Source organism: Lichenostomus cassidix, chromosome 6 (genome assembly GCF_008360975.1).
Source record: "Lichenostomus cassidix isolate B80296 chromosome 6, HeHo_3.0, whole genome shotgun sequence".
Lineage (NCBI taxonomy): Eukaryota > Metazoa > Chordata > Aves > Passeriformes > Meliphagidae > Lichenostomus > Lichenostomus cassidix.
In genome coordinates this window covers 14,078,359-14,099,849 of record NC_139487.1, presented here as the reverse complement: position 1 = coordinate 14,099,849, position 21,491 = coordinate 14,078,359, and the positions used below count along the sequence as shown (strand labels likewise).

General features: G+C 35.8%; 1 protein-coding gene across 2 annotated transcripts in view; it reads right to left on the bottom strand.

Moving 5' to 3' along the window:
* LOC146435284 (adhesion G protein-coupled receptor A3-like) overlaps nucleotides 1-21,491 on the bottom strand; it is a 256,900-nt gene that overhangs the window by 122,820 nt on the left and 112,589 nt on the right. For both annotated transcript variants that reach the window (XM_085065134.1, XM_085065135.1), the window contains one exon: nucleotides 10,473-10,686. In XM_085065134.1, the coding sequence (XP_084921260.1) occupies nucleotides 10,473-10,686 (214 nt within the window). The remainder of the gene's footprint in view (nucleotides 1-10,472; nucleotides 10,687-21,491) is intronic.

Below are 21,491 nucleotides of genomic sequence, written 5' to 3'. Positions count from 1 at the left end.
CATATTAGTTCCATATTTTATGACAGTTTTAATTAAATCTTATATTTCATATGTCACAACAATCTCACATTATCTTTATAGACAGTTAAGAAATATCATATTCCTAGAGCTTATAAAAACAATTATGCATAAAAATTTTTCAGTGACAGAATAAGCAGCAGAAATATTCACTCATGGCATCAAGGCATGAAGACTTCACCAGTGAATAGAATGTATGACAGTTGTGCTGATCTTTTGATACATCTTCTATAAAATATCTATAATTGTTGTTAACAATATAAATTTGATAAAATTGCAACCCATGGTGATGTTAGGTAAATATCACATTTGAGCTTATTGTAAATTTTACCAGTAATCAGTATGAAGATAAAAGGTACATTTTCCATTTATTTAAATTGCTGAAATGTGTTCTGATGTAAATTTATCTGCTGCTTAACAGATCTCCCATCATTAGACAGTTTCCCAGATTCACAGACAAATATTTACTGATACATCAGTGTTGCCTCTGACAGAAACACAATATTTGAACACTGGTTCAAATTATCTTAAAAGATGAGGAACTCCTCACATTCACACTTTTAATCTTCTAATGCCCTTTCTTCAGATGGTGATAAAAAAGAAGGCAGAATAAGTTTATGCAATATAATGACTAGATCATGTAATTGTCTTCTGAATTGCCATCTGGCCACTGTAAATGATGCATTCATTTATATTCCTCTTGGAATATTTTGGATAGCAAGCCCAATGGTGAAACTGTTCATTTACTTACCATCTGGATATGACAAATGATAAATTGATCTTATACCTCTGGAGAATTTAGGGGACTTAATTTAAGAAAAAAAAAAAAAAAAGGTAAGTCTTTTAATACTCAAAAAAAGCAGTCAACTTGATCATTTTGTATTTTCTCTACTTATAATCCTTGGAGACTTCAACTTCACAGTCCTGGCAGACCAGAAGGAAAGGGTGGGCCTTTCCTGGGTACAGCATTTTAAAACTCTACTTCAAAAAGTTCTCTAGTAGGTCAGTTCCATATTTTAAGACTAGTTCCATATTTTAACTCTTGGCATAATTATGTAAGAACGCCCAGAGATTCTCACTTGTAGGAGAAAGGCATTCTTGATCTCTCTTGGCAATGGCAACAAGTCTTGGTTAAAGGCAAGACCATAACCTGAGAACATGACTGAACTCTGATTTAGGAGCTTGACAAGAACACAAAAAAATTAAGAGAGGATAAAATTAATTAAGAGAGGATGGCTCCTTTGGCTGTAATCTTTTCTTCATTGTCCTATCTCACAGGAGCTAATAAACATCAAGCCACAAATGAAACAATCTTGCCCCTACTATGCAGCTTTCCTAAGGATGGAGTATGAGTCAACAAGCATTCCTACACCCTCCACATTAGCAATCACATCCCACTCCTCAGCAGTGTGACAGTTGCCACTTTTCATGGAAATTTTTGACTTCCAGGATGAGAAGAAATGGCCTCAAGTTGCACCAGAGAGAAGGCTTGGATTAGGTACTAGGGAAAGGATGGTCCGGCACTGGAAGAGGCTGTGCAGGAGAGTGGTGGGACCACCTCCCAGGAAGTGTCCAAAATACCACGTGGATGTGGTACTTGGGATGTGGTTAGGTGGTCAACACAGAGATGCTGGATTAACACTTGTACTTGATCTTCGAGGTTTTTTCAAACCTAAATGATGCTGTGATACTCTATGATGATAAAATGAAGTCAGACATTCATGAGATGGTATGAAGGCAAACTGAAGATCGATGTCTGATGGAAACAGGATGACTAGCAGGCTTTTCTCAAGTTTTCATTTGAAATTATACCGACCTTCTCAGTAAAAACACTGAAAGGAAGAAAGGGAATATACATGATCCTTTTTTGCGCTGGGAAATTTCATGCATGGTAGAATTCCTTTTTCCAAATGTGATGACTGACATATTGAAAAATTAATTAAAATGTACAGCTGATGCAATTGCTTGAAAAAGTTGTTATAATATTCAACAGAAGCCCGTGGCATTTGTCATTATAAAGAGAGGAACCATAATACAAGCGGAAGCCATACTCATGTAATCAAGTAACCTAGGACAATAGAGTTCTATTTGAGGCATAGTTTTTCATTGCTACAGCTATGCATAACTAATTAGACAATCAGAAGTAGGTCTCATTATGCAAAGTTACTCAACCATGTCCTGAAGAAGTACTATAGCGACATTTACTGAACGCCCCAGCAGTCATTTGCATGCCAGAAACAGAGTAACAAATAAAGAAGAGACTTTAATGCCATATTTTGATTGGCTTTCCAGATTAAAGTCTGACTTGAGTTTCTGTAAGATTTAGGAAGAAACAATTGGTCTTCCTGTAGCAAAATAAAAATTATTTACCTAAACACAAGAAACATTTAGGATTTTCTCTTGTTCTTTTTCAGACAGATAAATAGCTAATGTGTTTCTACAGTTCAGGCAGAAGGTCTGCATGACATGCCTCCAACCCATACCACCTTGAATTATTAATACCAACATGCAATTTAAAAAATGAGTGTTGATCTCCAGAGTACAGTGCTGCCTGGAATACAGCCTTTCACAGGGGACATAAGGTTAAAACATGGAAAATGAAGAGAGAATCTGTAAATCAAGGCACTTTTCTGAACTCAAACTGTTAGTCTGATCTCTCTGACAAAATTAGTTATTTACCCTTGAAAGAAACAGCTTTAGAAGGCTGATGGCCTTTGAAGTAAACTTGTGTCCAGGCAACAGCAAGAGAAAAGGAAGATGAAAGTTGGTACTCATTTTATGTGAGATGTCTAGCAAGTCTTTTCAGGTGTAATCGATTTCTCACGCTCATAGGTAATGCAATACACATGAATTTGTTTCTTCTGACTGCATATAAAAACAAAGCTTAATATACCACTTAATACCACCTGTAGCTATCCAAGAAATGTAATGTGCTATAACATACTTTTTCTATAATTTATCTATCAGCTTACTTGTTCATATGCTAGAGCCATGATGAGAGTTGAAAAGGACCTAATTTTAATAACATATTGACAGAAAAAAACCCAAAAAAACCCCAACAAACCGAACAAAAACCTACTTCCAAAATAGGAGAAAAGAGCCATATGTCAGTAAAACCATCCCATTTTATTTCCTCTGTATTGCTCAGATTACTTCAATTGAAATGCAAATGTTCAAAAATACAGTCACAGGCTAACATCCATTTTCTGCCCAACAGTCAAGAGTGAGGTGTCTTTTCTATAGGTGGATATCAAAGTACCTGTGACCTACATATATACCATTAATTTCTTTCACAGAATTGAGAGAACAAACACCATTAATGTTAGGGTGAATCTACCAAACCACCTTCAGAAACTACACCAGAAACCTAAATAGCTCCACATCACATGTTTGGTTTGTCGTATGATCTGATTCTCACTCACTGAGCTTGTCAGGCAGACAATTAGCTACTGCTCTGCATTGAAGGGTGTAGATAGACTTTTGCATTTATCTTCATACTCCCAGAGTCCTGGAGTCAATACATTTCATCTAGCAAGCTGGGAACAAAGGTAGGGAGAGAAAAAAAAAATATATCAACAGCTCTAGAGCTCCGAAACTTTCTCTTGCTGGAGAAACCTTCAGACAGCTGGCAGGTCTGTGGTAGCACAGTGCTATAAAGCTATCTGAAGAGAGTACACCTGGGCCAGGGCTTATTTAAAGTACTTCATGAATCATTTGTCTATCACTGAGCTGCTCTGTCAGTTGGTGAAATGTTTAGGGATGCTCAGATGTGTTTATTGTTATTAATTTTGTTCTACCAGCAAACTGATGGACTGCAGGATGGATACAACTGCAGCCTTCTGGGGAAATGGTGCTACACCTGCTCTATGCCTTTCATCTGCCCTTAAGTAGTCTGTGCGCTGCAATGTTATATTCAGAGGAAGCTTTATTTCATTAGCATAACTCCTGTGATCTGTACACTATCAGAGATTCTTAGACAAAAATAACACCAATCAGACCAATAGCCAAAATTGCATAGAAAGCTTTTAAAGTAAAATATTTCCCAGATGACTCAGAAGTGTTAATCTGCTTATGACAATTCTTGATTATTTGATTACGTGCCACTGGGACCAGCAAAAAACCCCAAACAATCATCACAAAACCCCCAAACAACACACAAAAGAAAACAAACCAAAAACCCTACTACATTAGTTTTACAATTTCAAATTTTTTGTCAAATGCATATTACTTTGACATGGTACAAATGCAGAAATTAATTATCTAATAAATACTTTATGAGCTGGTTGGTATATTAATGTTTGAATATTGACCTGTTTTACTTGCCCACCTGCAAGAAATTTGGAAAGATCTAAAAAGAAAGTAAGACATAGCAGTTTCCTATGTAAGATCTTCAGGAACAATCTCTATTCTTTCTCAGTATTTGGTGTGTCTCCAACAGTGTAAACTATTTTGTGATGGCCAGGAGCCACCCAATCACAATATCATAAGCAATTAAATACAGGGTTTTCTTAATCCTGCAAGGAGAAGAAAGAGAGGGAAGGGAACCTAGGACCTATTTTCATGGAATTCAAGCATGTTAATGGGAATATGCCCTACAATACCTTCTGAATGTCAAACAGATTGAAATATATGAAAAGCAAAAAGTAATTAATTTGTTGTTTTACTATTTATAACACGTTTTTCTTGGAAGAAATGGTTTGCTCTACCAGTATTTAGGGTGGTTTACCTGACATCAGATTCTGGACATGAGTCATAAATGCTCTGATATGCTCACATTTGATTTACAGATTTACAAACTACTGAGTGGACTCAGAGAAAATGCATAATTATACCTAACAGTGATGTTGACAGGAAAAGTACATAAAGAAATCCAGCCATGAGCTGTTGACTCCAAAGTGCTGCTGCAGTGCAGCATGACCTCAGCTGTGTAGCTGCAGCTGTTTGAAGGGCCACATTAAAATCATTCTGGCCTTAAAAAGTCAAAGCAAAACCCTCTGATTGTCCCTTGTGGGGGATAAAGTGTCAATTTTTGTTCTTGCCACTGAACATTTCAGTGCTGTGGCTGGCTGGACCCATATATAGCTGCTGGATATAAGCACAGATGGAAACGAGAGGTCAAAATTTAGTGCAAGGCGCCTTCTTAATGTGAGCTCAACACCAAAGAAAGCATATTCCTGTTCTTCAAGGACTCTAAAATAGCTCTTACTTACTATTTTTCTATAGTATTTTAATTCTATCAGCCAAAATACTTACATGTATTTTTTGTGAAAATACCTGTTTTTCAATCATGTTTCAATAAGCACTTACCCAAATTAAGCCTACAGGTTTTATGACACAGCACAACTCCCAGGTAATGGTCTATTATTTTAATGGTAGAGGGTACCATGGTTGCTGCTTCTGCTTTTCATTGTATTAGTATCTCCAAAAGTTATATTTTAGAATATTCCCCACACTGATTAGTAGTAAAACTGTCATTGAGTTTTATTCAGGTAGTTGAAATATTTTTAGAGAAAAGGCCTAAATTTAATTAATCTCCCAAATTAATTCATATGAAGGTACTCTTAATTTCACATAGTGAAACCCTTACCTTGGGCATTTGATAATATTCTGCAATAATTTAAAATATTATCTTCTTAGCTGATATATGAGAATGCTCCTGGTAAAGTAGCATCTGTCATTAGTACTTTTCTGCCTCCAGTGCCTGAAGTGAGTTGTAGACCATTGCCTATAGGGTTTAAAGTGACCTCAAAATAATACAGAAATATTGATTTACAATTTAAATTATTATTTTGCTTCATTTCTTTCCTAACTCCTTGACAACTAAGGGTCAAACAGAGTCAATTAGGTAACTCAAAAATATCAGCACTGAACAATTTCTGCTTATCTGCCTGGATTTCTCAGTGTGACCCTTAGCTGCTCATCTCCAACTACTCATGACAGCAGAACACAAAGTGATTACAAAATATCTGCATTTCTGAATCAAGTTATTTGGATCTGTTCTAATCTTCTTAATCTTGTATTAAAATCTCCAACATTCTCCCATGATTTTGGTACATATCTGAACTTCCAATGAAGTATCCAACCTACCAACACACTTATCAGGGATTTTCAGACTGTTTTTTACCTAGGATGAGTCCAAAGCACTACTGCTTGCTTCACATCTTTTCCAGATTTATTCCTGCCACAAACTGTAAAGAAAGTTTAATGATCATTTGGATCCCTTTAGGCCTAGAATTTCTGCCTTTCACCCAGAAGTTCAGGAAGCATTTTGCTCTTTCTTTTAAGAAGTGTCTGCCTGGATCTCCAACTTGCCACAACACCACCTGTCTACTGGAATTAATTTCCTTTCTCTAATCATATTTTAACTAATCCTTATTCTTCTAGTGAAAAATATGTCACAATCAAATTCCTAATTATTTACTAATAGCTGCAGTGATAATTTCAAACAGTAAAAAAGTATTAATTGTACTCAACTTCCTATTTGGATAACAAAGTATGATCAGAATTTTTAACCCACATTTCATTTGTTTTTAATTTTTTTTTCTAGTATCTTTGCTATTACAAGTGGACCATGACTTGAACTTCTTCCTTTCTTCTGCACATTTTTGAGATTTTCACATAATCATATACTTCTCATCTCAAACACTACTATTTATTTCATTATTTATTTTTGACCAGCCCATATTGGTAGCAACTACTGTCACAATGTAAGGACATTGTGCACTTAGAGGATTAAAAACCCCGGATTCTTAATCTTAATTTTTTTTTTTTTTAAATTAAAACTCCTCAGAAAATCAAAGTGGCTTTGTCAACCAGTTTTAGAAGACTGAAATACTTAGCACAGACTATAATAGAAAAACATGATTTTGGGGGGATCAAAATTCAGCCCTAATAGTCTGTATTTCCAGCAGCAACAAAAATTACATCAGAAAACAACTTTTGATCCTAGCATCTGTTAGTCTCGGTTTAGCTGAGAGAATGTTAGTTTCTCCAGTTGTAGCTCTCCTTTTTATGGGTTCTTAACTTTCTGCACAGTTTAATGTTTTCAGAAGGAGCACTTGTGAACTGTAATGGTCCCAGAGCAGCTATTACAGCTGTTGGGGCATAACCACTTTTAAACACTCTACACAAGTATTTACAGAATAGAAATAAAAAGACTTCAAAATTGTCATTGTATTCTTTGTGGTAAATAAGAAACTTCCTGAAAATTAAAGACTCTGTACCACTGAGGAATTTCTTGGTTCACAGAATTAAAATTATTTCATTTTCTAGTTTAATAGTCCAATAACTGTCCTGCTAGCTTCTCCAAACTTTGAAAGGGAACAGTGGGGAAGTTGGCAAAGATGCTGTGCTGCAGAGAATCCTACAGACTTTCCTTCTATGTGCCTTCAGGGATATCAGAGAATCACAGAATATGTTGAGTTAGAATTGCTGCTTGTGATTAAACTGATAAATACTCCAGGCTAAAGAAATTAGGCTGTCTTCATGGAAGCACCATTAACAATTTCAGCTAGATCCATTCACAAATGATAGGAAATTAGTCCCACATCATATGTATATTTTCATGCATGACTATGACATTGATACACAGGCATAATGACAGAAAATTAAACACCAGGCAAAATCAAATATTATTATCATTGGCAAGAAATGATAAATGCAAGCTAGCAGCAGAATTGAAAACACCTTCTCAAGATCTCCTATAAGGGAATACTACTTGCCAAGAAAAATGTCACAGACCGGAATACAGTTCAAAACTTTAGTTTAATTATTGTAACAAAAATATTTATTTTAGTTTTTTCTGCTTTATGATAGGAGACAAAAAATACACATTTGGATATTTTATCCTTCTACTGTGCCAGTTATTAAAACAGAAGGGTTTAGCATGATATTTGTGTTGTAAATCCATGTCCAGAAATATCTGGAACTACCCAATAAAATAACCACCTAAAAATGTTTGAACAAGCAGCTTTTGGAACATGACTACACCTCTTTGTTCAAAGCTAGCTATAGAAATCTTTAAATTGCTAAGTAGCACAGGCCAAAGGCTGTCCTTTAGTGCAATTACAGAAAGCCACAGACAGTGGACATTTGCCGTGAAGAGTAGGTATACGAAGGCAAAATATGATACTGTAAGAACTGATTTTAAGTTACCTTTATTTTTAGTCCAGATTCTATACTTAACATTTGATAGCCTCAGGGAGGCACAGTCTTTCTGATTCAGTGCTTTGTACAATTATGATTTAGCCTTAAGAACTACCACAAATTACTGTGTAATAGCATGTAACAAGCATACCAATACATACTACTGTAACATGTAACGAGCATGCTATTACATATTATTCCAATTTGTTATGATAATTATATAAATTAGGATATAGTACACATGGTAATAAAGATGAGATTAAAATTAAGAAATTATGAAGATAATTTTAACAGTCACAACATGGCCAATGTTTTCTTATTTTCAACACAAATAGATAATATATGTCTTTATATTAAAAAAAAAATTGACTCCAAAATAGAACAGTTTTTAAAAGTAGGTTCAAAAATATGTTTTCAATGAGTTAATTCTGATCAGCACCTAGATCAAGGCAGAGGCACAAGTGCATGAGTATTATCATTTTTGACTGGACAAGGACCATCCTCTACATTAAATGCAGTTGATGCCCTTCTATCTTGTGAAGTGCCATGTATAGTGCAAATAAATGAGAAATAAAAATGTTGCATGCTTTTAAACAGCTGTTTCAAGACTTGACTGTTATTCAAAAACATTTTGTCTTATTTTAACAGTCTGTACCACATAACTTGGGCAAGTCAAAGTACTTTTCCAGTCTGTAACAGCAAATGTGATGATGTATTTAAAGAACATTTTTTCTGAGTAGCTGTGCATACTGCATATCCCAGTGCATACTGCACCATCAGCATCAAGGTCACCTATTAAATGGCACAGTAAACGAGGTAGGCAGGAGATCAACCATCCTTATTAAAATATGCTATGGTAGACAGTGGTTTTTATTTTACTGTCTGGCAAAAAAAGGTAATGTAAGGTAAAAATCAGTCAAGCTACTTCTAGTTTTTTAAAAAGGACAGCTATTTTGAAAACAATTTTAGACAATTTATTTCAGTTTATTACTATGCTTTACAAATTGCTTATACAGTGCAAAATATAATTCAGTTGGAAAATATAACGAGGTGATTAACAGCATGTCTTTTAATTTTGATATAATGGAAATAGGAAGAACATGCTTTAATTTAAGTGCCTCGGCAGTTATATAATAGCTCATGCACTTGGCATTATCGCCCTAATTGGTCTAATAGTCCTCTTCATTGATATTAGAAGAAAGCCAGTAGCTGTGAGAACAGGTCAGATCTACACCTCTGCACCTACAGGACTCCAAAAGGGGTCAAATAACCAGTGGGTAGATGAAATTGATAAAGCCAAAAGACCCCAGTGGACAGGATTTCATTTGACTCCCTTCATAACTTCTATTTGATAGTTCAAGAAGCATTTCAGGTCAATTATATTAATAGAAACTGTTTGAGTGAAAAGATGTTAATGATTATCCAGAGCTAATTAGCATAGCTATTTTCACTCCATCTTCTACAAAGAGAAAGGCAGAACATGCACACAGAATCAAACTCTCTTTTGATCAATGATGGAAACTGGCAGAGGACAAAAGGATGTATGCAACAACTTAGCAGCTTTTAGTGACAAACCAATAATCTGTGATGAAACCCAAAAATAAACGCTGAAATTTATAATTTATTAAATAATATTTAAAAGGGAAACTGAAGCTAAACTGGAACAACACAGTCACTGCCAAATATTAGTTTTTACTTCTTTTATATAAGCCTATTCTACTTCATTCCTCTTGCACTTTTCACATCAGCAAATGCATCTGTAGACCTCTGTGCCTCTCAAGCACACAGGCACAGAGATGGCAAGAGTCACGGAAAATTGAGAAATATTTAATAGGAAACAAAAATGAGACTATCTAAGTAAAGAATGTAAGATTTAATATAGTGGAACCTACAAAAACTAATCCAAGACTTTTCAACTGATAGCTCTTCATTGGTCCATCACAACTCAGACTTCTAGATGGTGTTGGGAAGAAGCAGTTTGGCTGTAAGTCACTCTCATATGTCACTGAAGCTTCTCTTGTTTTCTTGTTTTTTCTTGTTTCTTCTCTTGGTTTACTGTATAAGAAATGCTTTTTCTCTGTTTCAAACCCGTATCTGATCAAATCTAAATACTTAGACACAGAAAGTACAATCTGGAACCGCAGCCAATCACATCCATGAAAAATCTCTACCTCTTTGCTCAGATTCAAGCATGCAATCCAATTGCTTCAAATAAAATAACTCTGATGCACGGTTTAATGAGTTTTATTGCAAGTGTCATATCTGTTCCACCTGCCTGCAAGCCTGACCATTACAAGGGGGTGTGTTACCGTGTAATTAAGCAGCAGTCATGAATGATGCTGTCCTCCACGAAGATGCCTCTCTCCTCATCAGTTTCGATCAGGCGCCCAGCGTGATACCAATGCACTTGGGTGGTGTTGTCCACGTAGGTGGCAGTGCACTGGAATGGCAAGCGGTCTCCATGGAAAACCACCTGTCTCTGTGATGGGATCAGCTCAAAGAGAGGGAGTTCCAGAGGCCCAGCTGCAGGGAAAACAAAACAAAACAAAAAATAGGAGGAAAAAAGTCACAGTTAATTCCTCTCGTATGAATATTGTAAAGGGAACTAATTGTACACAATTCCAGCTTCTTAGATTTTCCTGTGAAAATGCTAATATAAAAGACATGACCACCAACTACCCACTGAAGTCTGATCATGTTGTGAGTTCTAGAGATCACATTTCTTTCACTGGTGTGAGCTTGGATAATTACAGGATTACCAGAACATCTACAGAAAAAAGGTTTTGTGAAACAGGTCACGGAATGGTTGAGGTTGGAAGGGATCTTTTGAGATGCTCCAATCCAGCCTCATTCTCATCAGAATGCTTTACTATACAAGTATACAGAACAAAAAAAAAAGGAGTCTTCCAATTAGAGAAAAAATACAGCTATTAATATAGGTTCAGTTAACATTTATAAGACCACTTCACTGACAGTAGATGAAATACCGACTGTGCTCCAGAATGAAATTTACTGTCTAGAGAGCCTAAACTACTTCATATGCTCCGGATCTGGATAATAGCTGGACTAATAAAAGTTAAACTTTCCCCTAAAGTTCAACTGTCCCCATAACTTTTCATTTCCCTGTTCTTTCTGCTTATTCCACATGTCATCTCTACTCTCTAGAAAATTACTTAACATTAAATATTTATTTAAGTAGTTCATTTTATCTATTAAAAGAGGACTAGGTTTTACCATATTTCTTTAACGAATTTTATCTCTTGTGTTTCTCTCTAAGAAATACCCCAATAATAAGAATACTGAACATTCTAAGCAAGCTATTACAAAAAACAGCTGTTATCATCACAAACCCAAATGCCTAAACACAATTTAAAAATCAACATTGCAAATATGGAAGGTATATGTGATTTTGACTTCAATGAAAGTCTGCTATTTCATACTTGGTAGTGCTTGAAGGTTATTTTCTTCAATCCTAAAGTCTCCCTAGAGACTGATTCTCTAAACAGTATATATTTTCTTCTATTTTTGTTTCTAGATCTCAAAACCACCTTAAGCCAACTTTTGCAAAATATTTTCTCTGTATTAGGAGATTAATGCTATTTTTTTAAATTCATAACAGAAAATTGAAAAAGAGCATTTTAGGGAAAAAAATAACTGAAATAGAAGCTCTGCATTGAAATAAAGATTAAAATGTTCTTTGGGATAATAAGGAATAAAGGAAAACCTTATTTTCTTTTTTCTGATATAGTTCTTCTCAAGCAGACAAAAATTACTACCACTGATACTTTGCTATCATTGCACAAAATTCTAATGGTAATGAAAATACCAAAGACTCACAAACATGACTTAAAACAGACTACCATGAACATCCTACACAACAGTTCCCACAATACAGCCTTTTCACCTCAGCCTTCAACACCAAAACAATTCACTGAGCCTGGGTCACTTTACAACCTCACTCTGCAATTTCACCTTGGACAAAAGGCCTACAGTCTTGCACCTTGGTTATCATTCTACCTTGATGAGCAAAAGAATTTTAAAGCTAGATCTTCTCCCTTATTTTCCTTCTGTTTTCATTTAAAGGCCTCTCATTAATATCAATCCATCCTACAGAACTGTCAGCTGAAAGGTCACCCTTCCACATTTGCACCACTAGTAACTATCTCAAACATCTATTTTTCTGACAAGTACCTTTTTTTCTTTCCATTCCACTGCTCACCATTTTATCTTCCTTAAACTTGCTCCTCAAAATCCTCCATTGCCCATAACAAATACAGATGAACTTGGCCATGCCTATCCAGGTTGCAAGCCATAATCACTGGTTCTACAACTGCAAAAATTTGTGGACAACCAACAGTGCTTTTCCTCTGCTTACTCAGCATCCCACCCTAGCACACTTCTCTGTGTCATTCAGGTGTCATTCTTTGGAACCCTTAAATTGTGTGAAGTTGCACTTGTAACCTAGCTTTGGGCCCTTCTTACTATGTCAGTATTTAAGTGTTAAATAGTATATTCATCACCTGCTTTGAGTAAACAGTGAGAGGGATCACTCCTGCTTTTACCCAAGGAAGAATCCTGGCCAGCACAGCACACAGGATTGGTACCCAAGTGAATATGTGCTACTGCTGTCTGGGAGAGGCACACACAGAGGATTAAGGGGTTAGCTGTTTTCTACTGAAATATTTTAAGTCTGTTGTGACTAAAAATGGCAGCCTTCAGAAAGCCCTCCTTACTTGTGTGCCCATCCTGTAATTTACCTTTTGATTGCACCTATTATATGTAGACAAAGATGCATTACTAAAAATTCCTGGAAACATACACGGTATTTTTATATGACCTTTGGCTTCTAATTAAAGGAAGAGGAGGTAAATCAGATTAATACTTCATTCCTAATAGCTGCAGCCTTGATTTCAGTCATTTATACTAAAGCTTTTAACTGGCAGATGGAGAGAATCTCCCTCTCTCCAAAACCTATCAATTTTTGTGTTGCATTATGAAGTCAATTATGGAATATAAAGAAAAGATAGGGAGCACCAATTCAGCCATAAAATAATGAAATTACTACCAAAATGTAGAAAAATGAAGCATACTGTCACAAGTACAACAGCAATAGATACCACTGACAGAAACAAAATATTTCTCATGAATACAGTAGTTTTTAACTGAGGATGTAGTATCTAATCAAATGGTTTTGGTCATGCAGTGAGTGACACATTGTGTCATGAGGCTATGAAGTAGGAAAACTGCAAACTCGAGTACCAGTGTCTTTAAGTCAAGTTAAATAACTTGCTGAGCATATGGATGAAATGTAACACAATCACTCTGAATTGATCTCTGCCTTTAACATTGGTATCTAAAGCTCTTCCACTATCCCTTCTGTTTCTCAGCCTCGAGCATCACCAAACCCAGAAATGGAGTGGGAATGAGATGTTCTCTACAGGTTTTGTCAATTAATGATCAAAAGTAAACCAAAACTTTTTTTACTGCAGCATGAAAAAAAAGATCAGGCCTATCAGCAGTGTACTCATTTTATTTTTTGTTGCAAATCCTTTTAAGTGTCAACAAAGATGCAAAATAAATTAAATATACCTTTGGAATTAAATATACCATTATGCTAGGATATCCTCCTGACCAGCTTTGAAAATATACCTATTTGGGTATGCCAAATTGACAAATAATGCTGAAAACTCATTTTCAAATTGAAAATAATAAAATTTCTATGGATTATGACATTTGAAGATCACTGAAGGTAAACATAAGTACTCCTGGAAAACATCTGCTTTTAATCTCTGTGATGTCCACATAAAAAAATTAGTACCAGAGCTAATCTTCAGTTGTTTTCCAGGGATAGTAATGATTTAAATATCTCAGGCTGGTGCTGCAACTATTACTCATGCAGAAGTTCCAGTTGACTTCTGTGACACAGCTCACAGTTATGAGGATTAATTGCATCAATAAGAGTTTCAGGATTAGGACCAATACCCTTTATCCCAAATTGCTATAAAATTATTGTAGAGTTCCATCAGCATCAGCTGGAAATACTTAAGTCCATAATCCAACAATATTTCAAATTCAGAATAAAAATAAAAATATTTATTAATGCTGTACACACATTTTCAAGCTTGACTTTGAGAATAAACTGAGAAGTAAGAAATTCTGAAAGTATTTGGAATGATTTTGGCATTGATTTGACAGCACTTTAAATGCAACAGCTCTGGCAAGCATAGCCCTACACAACTAAATTTTTTGCTTTGATTATGTGGGTAATAAAGACTAAATTAGGATTACTAAATATACATAATCTCTGATGCTCATATTTATGTGTGTGTGTGTGTGTGTGTGTGTGTGTATGTTTGGCAGACATAACAGCTTCATAAAACTAAAAAGTTTACTATTGTATTTGAGAAGGGAGGGAGCAATTTACAAGGATTTTATATTTTACACACTTGAAAAACATCCCGAGATGCTCCTTCCAAGACAATCCACTCTGCTGCCCTCGAGTTTGGAGCCAACACCACTATCTGGAAATGAGAGGTGTGACTCCTCTGTAGGCATTTGGATCAAGGGCTGATGGAGTGTTTTACAGTCTTTACCTGTCTTGTCTCTCCAGTCAGCACTAAACCATGATTGCAGCAGAGCACCACAGGAATCACTGATTGCAGCATGAATCTAAAGGTCTAACCCATCATTACAGTAATTACATCTTTTTCGTTATCTTTCACTCCTCAGCAGAAAAGGGTTTTGTTGACTGAAGGCCAGACTCTTTATGCAATCTAGTCTTGTATTTCAGATTAGAACTAGACTAGAATACTGAGGACATACAGACAATGAATGAGGTTACACAAATACCACTGAATTAGAGTATCACTTGAGTCCTTCTCATGAAGAGTATACCCCTGCACATTTTAATGCATGCAGTGCCCCAAGATGTTAAAAAAATTTGAAAAAGAAAGTAGAAATTACTTTAACAACAATTAGCTAAAACAGAAAAATAGCAACGTATGCTGAAGCTCTAAGGAAATGTTCCAATGAGTATGCCCTTAATATATTTATAAAAGAATTTGTCTCACCCACATGTACACACATTACATATTTCCTGGTTTTTCCTTATAATTCAGTTATTGAGATTTTACAAGTATTTCAATTTCCCATCTAATTTTGACCTTCTTTTTTGATTTAAAAGTTGGAAAGGAGAAAAGTATGAAGGCAATACTTCTGCTGCTTGACAGTCATGGAACCAAAATGCTTATAAAAAAGATAACATAAAGTGCATTTCCACCCATATTTTAGTTACATTTTAAAGTACTGCATTCTTATCTTTGGAAAATATTAATTTCTAATGAATGGTCACTACCATTTCTGTCAGCAGAAAAGCTGGTCTGTGCAACAGATTTGTCCAAACACCACAGAAACTTGGCTAGTCATTAGCCAACACAACCAGCACAAGGTGCTGGAGAAACCCTGTCCTACCTCCTATTTTCTGCTGCATAACCTTTAACCTGGGCAGCTCAGCTCTACAGCTCCTAAGGGCATAAACCTGTACTATACCACCACATTCTGCTGTGCAGTCGACCAGAAACACTGTTTTCTGCCAGACATTTTCTGGGCCTCGTTAACTGGCTGTGCTTGATATCAACAGTTTTCACACAACCAGAAATAGGAAAATCCACAGGTTTCTCCAGGCTGCTCACACATCAGTTCAGTACTACAGTGCTCACATCTCAGGATACACCATTGACTGCAGGTTACTGGCAGAAAATTCAGTTTGCTACAGTGTACCACAAGCTTCTGGGACAGAAAAAAAAAGCCAGAGGTTGGCATTTTGCTTCTTGTTAATCGCTTGATTTATTGTATTGCCAATGGGCTTTTCATTTGAACTGAGTGTGCCTACAGAGTGCGGCACATCCTGCTGACAAAAGTGTGAGTTAGAGCTCTAATATTTGTATACAGTCTCAGTGGGAAAGAAATGTGCATGGAAAGCACAGTGGGGGAAAGCTGGAAGTGAGGACAAAGCAAAGGAACCAATCCAAGAAAAAGGACAGATGAAAATGAGGAAAAACAAATTGAAAAACATTACTTAAAAATCTGAATTGCTGACAGTGCGAATTATATCTGATGGTATTTACTGAATGGAAGTGGAGGAAAGAGCGTGATCTGAATTGCTCCAAAGGCCAGCTCTGCCAAAAAGGGAGGTGCCAGCACACCAGTGCCAGTTTCTGTGCTGCAAAATTTGCTGGCAGTAACAAAACGTTTGGTGTAGAAGGTTGCAGAGCACACCACGTGCCAAGGAAGTCAGGAATGAATAGAGAACTGGGGCCAAGCTTCAGTTTTAATAAAAGCTGTGCCTGGCTCCAATTTCAACAGAGTATCTAGAAAATACAGATGCCAACATGTATTAAACACAGCAGAATAAGGTAAGTCTCTTGGGCTTGGGACAAGAAAGCTTTGTATCATATCCATTTACCACTCACTGCAGAAAAAGCAGAGCTTTTGTTTGTGTAATAGCTTCTTATTTCCACCAGCTTCACAATGCTGGCATGGCAAGACATATTCCACACCATTTTATCAGTCCCTTTCACTCTCATACATGCTTTTCAGACAGGAGCAAGAAGTAGTGGTTTTGTTTTGGTTGGTTTGTTGCTTTTTTTGTTTGCTTTTTTATTTCTTCCCAGCATCTTATAATTAAATTATGGGGTTATGTTTCTTTTGTAATGCTAAATAATACACTGAAATGGTAGCCACCAACCAAAGAGTAAGATTTCTGAAATGCATGCTGTTTTACTTAAAGCTACAAATTCTGTATTGAGTTTTACTTCTGCAAACTTCTGTAAAGTCATCAAAAGAGATAAGCAGAAGTAGTAAACAGGATTTATCCTAAGTTAGGAGGACAGGGAGCCCAGGCTGTCACAGACCACTGCCACTGGTGCTTCAGTTACCTTCAGTTACCTTCAGTTACCTTCAGCTAACCTTCAGTTAGCTTCAGGGTTAGCTAACCTCAGAGAGGTACTCCACATACACAAAACAGAAGCTAAAATTCAGTGCAAATATGCCAAGATGAGCTACAATCACAGCTTTGGATGAGTCTCTGAGAGTGACAACTTGGGTTGTCACTTATCTAATTTATTTACTTAAAATAATTTATACCTACACAGAATCTAAGAAAGGCTGATCTGGGAAAAGCACAATTCAAATCTAGTAACTTTTGGCAAATCCAAGTAATACAGGTTCATCCAGCATTCAGCAGCTGGATGACATTTCCAGCCATGACAAAATTACTCAACCTGTCTTTGTCTACAGGATTCATAAGGCCCAATAAAACTAAATTATCTTTTTTGTACCAGTTCTAGGGACTGATGTGTCTTGTAAATGGAAAAACTCTTTCTTATTTGCTGAAGATAGCACTCATCTACTTTAGGAAAATAGAAGCAGTGAAAAACAGAGGTAACAGGTTTCACTTTAATAGCATTCACTATAAATGTCAAGTATCATAACATTTCAATTCATAAAATTATAACAGTTACTTGAAAGACTTCCACATTATGAAATTCAAGGGTTTGTTCCAGTTAAACAATTAAAAGATTGAACTGTCTTGCACTGGCATAAAAATTTGAAAGAACAGGCAAATAGTTTTCTCATCACTGATTTCATTCTTATCAAATAACACTGCTGCAAATTTTCAATTTCTTATTTTCAAATTGTCCCAGAACTCTGCTTCAGAAGCTGGGGGGCATTTGATTACTTGCCATATGCTGAAACTTGAAGACCATGACATATTGACAGCTATGGTATTGGAAGATTCATCAACACAAATTCCTCCCTGACACTGTCAGAACCCACTGTTAGAAAGCTACATGTGATTACTCAAATTACCCTTATGGCAAGAGAACTGACTGGCTCATGGCTTTGCATACTCATTACAGCTCCCAGTTAATAAAAACGGCTGAGCAGTGGCAAGGTAAAGCTGCCAGCTCTAAGGAATCACAGAATCATACAATGGTTTGGGCTGGAATGGATCTTTAAATGTCATCTTGTCCAACTGCCCCTGGAACAGGCAGGGACATCCTGAACTCCCCAGGTTTGCTCAGAGCCCTGTCCAACTTGACCTTGAATGTTTCCAGGAATGGTGCATCCACCACATCTCCAGGTAGCCTGCTGCCAGTGTCTCGTCACCCTCCCTGTAAAAAAATTCTTACATTTAATCTAAATAGACCCTCTTTTAGTTTAAAACCATTACTCCTAATTCTATTGCTACAGGCCCTGCTAAAAAAGTCTGTCCCTGTTTTTCATAAAAACCCTCTCTATGTACTGAAAGGATGCACTGAGGTCTTGTCCTGGAGCCTACACCTTTGCAGTTGAGCAACCACAACTCCCTCAGCCTTTCCTCACAGGAAAGGTGTTCCATGTCTCCAGTCACCTCTGCGGCTCTGCTCTGGACCCATTCCAATCAGTTCAACAGGCGTAATCAAATATACTAATTAGCTTTATCTAACTGGGAAAAGTGCAGTAGTAGCACTCATCTTTCCAAACCTTAAACACATCCAGCTACCTTCTTTATATTTTCATATCATAACTGCACACTCAGATCATGGAAAGAGAGTGGCAGGAAGGTCCCAAGAGAGTCAGTGATTGCCCCTAATTGCTATAGTCCAGCAGGCTGTGTGAGTACTCATCTATGCTGCCAGAGAGTAGAAAAAAAAAAAAGGACAATTCATAAAAGAAATGCTGAATGTGCAATAGTTCTGTTGAAGTATTGAATTTTTCCATTCCAAACTCCTTTCAGCCCAGCTGACAGTGTCTGAAGCTCTCAACAGCCATTTTTATACAAACACTAAAGAAAGTGCTGTATGATGAAATGTGCTATAGAAATGTGAAATGCCACTATGGTATACTCCACTTAATTAAAAGAGAGATTGTAAGGATGGAAGCTTTAAAGGGAACTTTCCAATGAGAAAAATTAGTGTTAATTACAGCAAACTCTAATAAATGTTGTTATTGGACAATATTAACATAGGTTTGTCAAAAAGCTTTTATCATTTTATCTAGAAATCACCGTATAAAATTTAAACCTACTGTTTTTATAAAACATTGTACATGTTACCATATTATGAATAAAGAATATATCTTCAGGGATACTCCATGGGTTGTAGTCAAGGCTGTCTGTTTTACCCTTGTTTTGTTCATGAGCAACTGGCTTTTGGATATGGCCAGCTAAGTGTTCAAGGGCAGAAGTCTGATGATCAAAAAGGCCTTGTTTCATTGCTATTCTCACTCCATCTTGGCTAAATTTTCCTTCAGCTATTTTGCATGCTTTTTGGAACAGTAGTCAAAGACAATATAGAAAATAAGACACAGGTGTACATTAAAAACCTCTAATGCAGTATATAAGAGTAAGCTATGGTGAGAAAAACAAATTGGGTACATTTCCAGCATCTAAATCAGCAAGATTTCAGGGGTGAAAATTTCTGTTGAACTAGATTTTTATGGGTGAGCACAGATGCAAGAAAATATATAGTAGTAAAATTTCATCCTCAAATAAACATTTTAATATTTATGCTATTTCACATTCTTAAGATTTAACTGTTACTAATTTTGTGCCCCCAATCTTGCAGCAGTGTTCTAAACTGCCACTAAAGAAATTAGATAATAATATTTAATATTAAATGTGGGCAACATATTCCTTCTTTCCCTATTTTGAGACTCATCATATCATAAAGAGAAATTTAGAATTGGGAGCCAAAAGGTTAAAGCATTTTTCATTTCATCCTACCAAATGATAGTATGGAAACCAACTTTGATATACAAATGGCCACTTAGCTCTGACATAAAATGAATCTACCCGATCTATCTTTGAAAAAGCCAAAATATACAGTTATATTATCTGGTTTGTATACATTCTGTTATTATGCATATTTTGTTATTAAAGAAAATCCTAAACCAACAACATTGTAAAACAAAGTAATTGGAAGAGAATTTAAATACTATTAATTGTATCACTATCCATATCTTGCAAAACCTAATCCTGTGAAAGGTTACTGGTGTGAATATTCCTATTTCAACATAATTAGACCTATTCATATGATTAGGCACTCCCTGCAGAATTAGAGCTGAAGTCTTGATCCTGCATATTCTGGAAGACAATGATGCTCCACATGAATGCAGCAAACTACCTGTGGACTGCCAAGAAACTGCAGGACTGAAATCTAAATCTGGATAATTAATCCATCATTCTTCCTGCTTGGGGTTTTGAATTCAGTCAGTTACTACATACTGAAAACCCCCCACAGTTCAATATTTACACTGCATTAATGTAGTAAGAATTACTTGTAAATTAAAAAAGAAATGGTTGAAACAATAATCTCAAGCCCATCCCTGGGTTTAAGAAAGTAACAAATAAGACCAGAAAAATGTTATGTGTACACTGAGAAAAATGAAGAAAAAAATACTCCTTGTTAATTTTAAGCCAGTATTTTTTTTCTTGCAATATATTTTACATAGAAAAGGAAACTCTAAAGAACAATCTATGCACAAATATATATATTTTTCATTTTAAGACTGGAGTGGCAATGTAAATACTTAAAAGGAATTTCAAATCTTACTTCTCAACCAATACCCCTAACACAAAATAATTGACATTATTCTTAAAAACTGACAAACTGACACAGATCAAGGCTGAATGCATTCAGTTGATTTCAGCTTAAATTTGAATGTTGAAAAGATTGTCCTTCAAAGACAAAATTCCCAAGTGTCTATTTTTATTTTCTTTTACAGCATTTTAAAAGTACATATTTCTTCCAAAGTTCTTATTATTGGACAGTGGATACTGACTTACTCTGCTAGGAGTGATGGAGAAACAATGTACAATTACATCAGGTAACATTATAAAGACCTTTCAACAAATATAACATCTAAAACAACACTATTCCATCACTGCTGAGAAAGCATTTAAAGTCACACTGTGTTTTAAGAATCTATGTCAAGGAAAAAACAAGCCTCAAAAAAATGAAAGTGCTTTAGAGAGGAAGTATAGAAAAGAAAATGCTCTCTTTTCCCCCAATGGTATTACTCTAATTGATTTGAAATTCCTTTAATGTTTTGAATTTTTTGGTACTTTTAGGCAAGATTGCAAAAAAATAAAGAATTTCTTATGAAAACAGACAAGGGAGGTGCATGTGGCCTAAGAGAAATATGCCCTAATGTTCTCTTGATATTTTAGCATGAGAAATGCAGATTAGAAAATGTGACAACAGGTAGGTAACAATGAAAGTACTTCCCACCTTTGTATGTAAGAAATTGAATCTTAAATTGGATGAGAAATCTCTAAGAACACA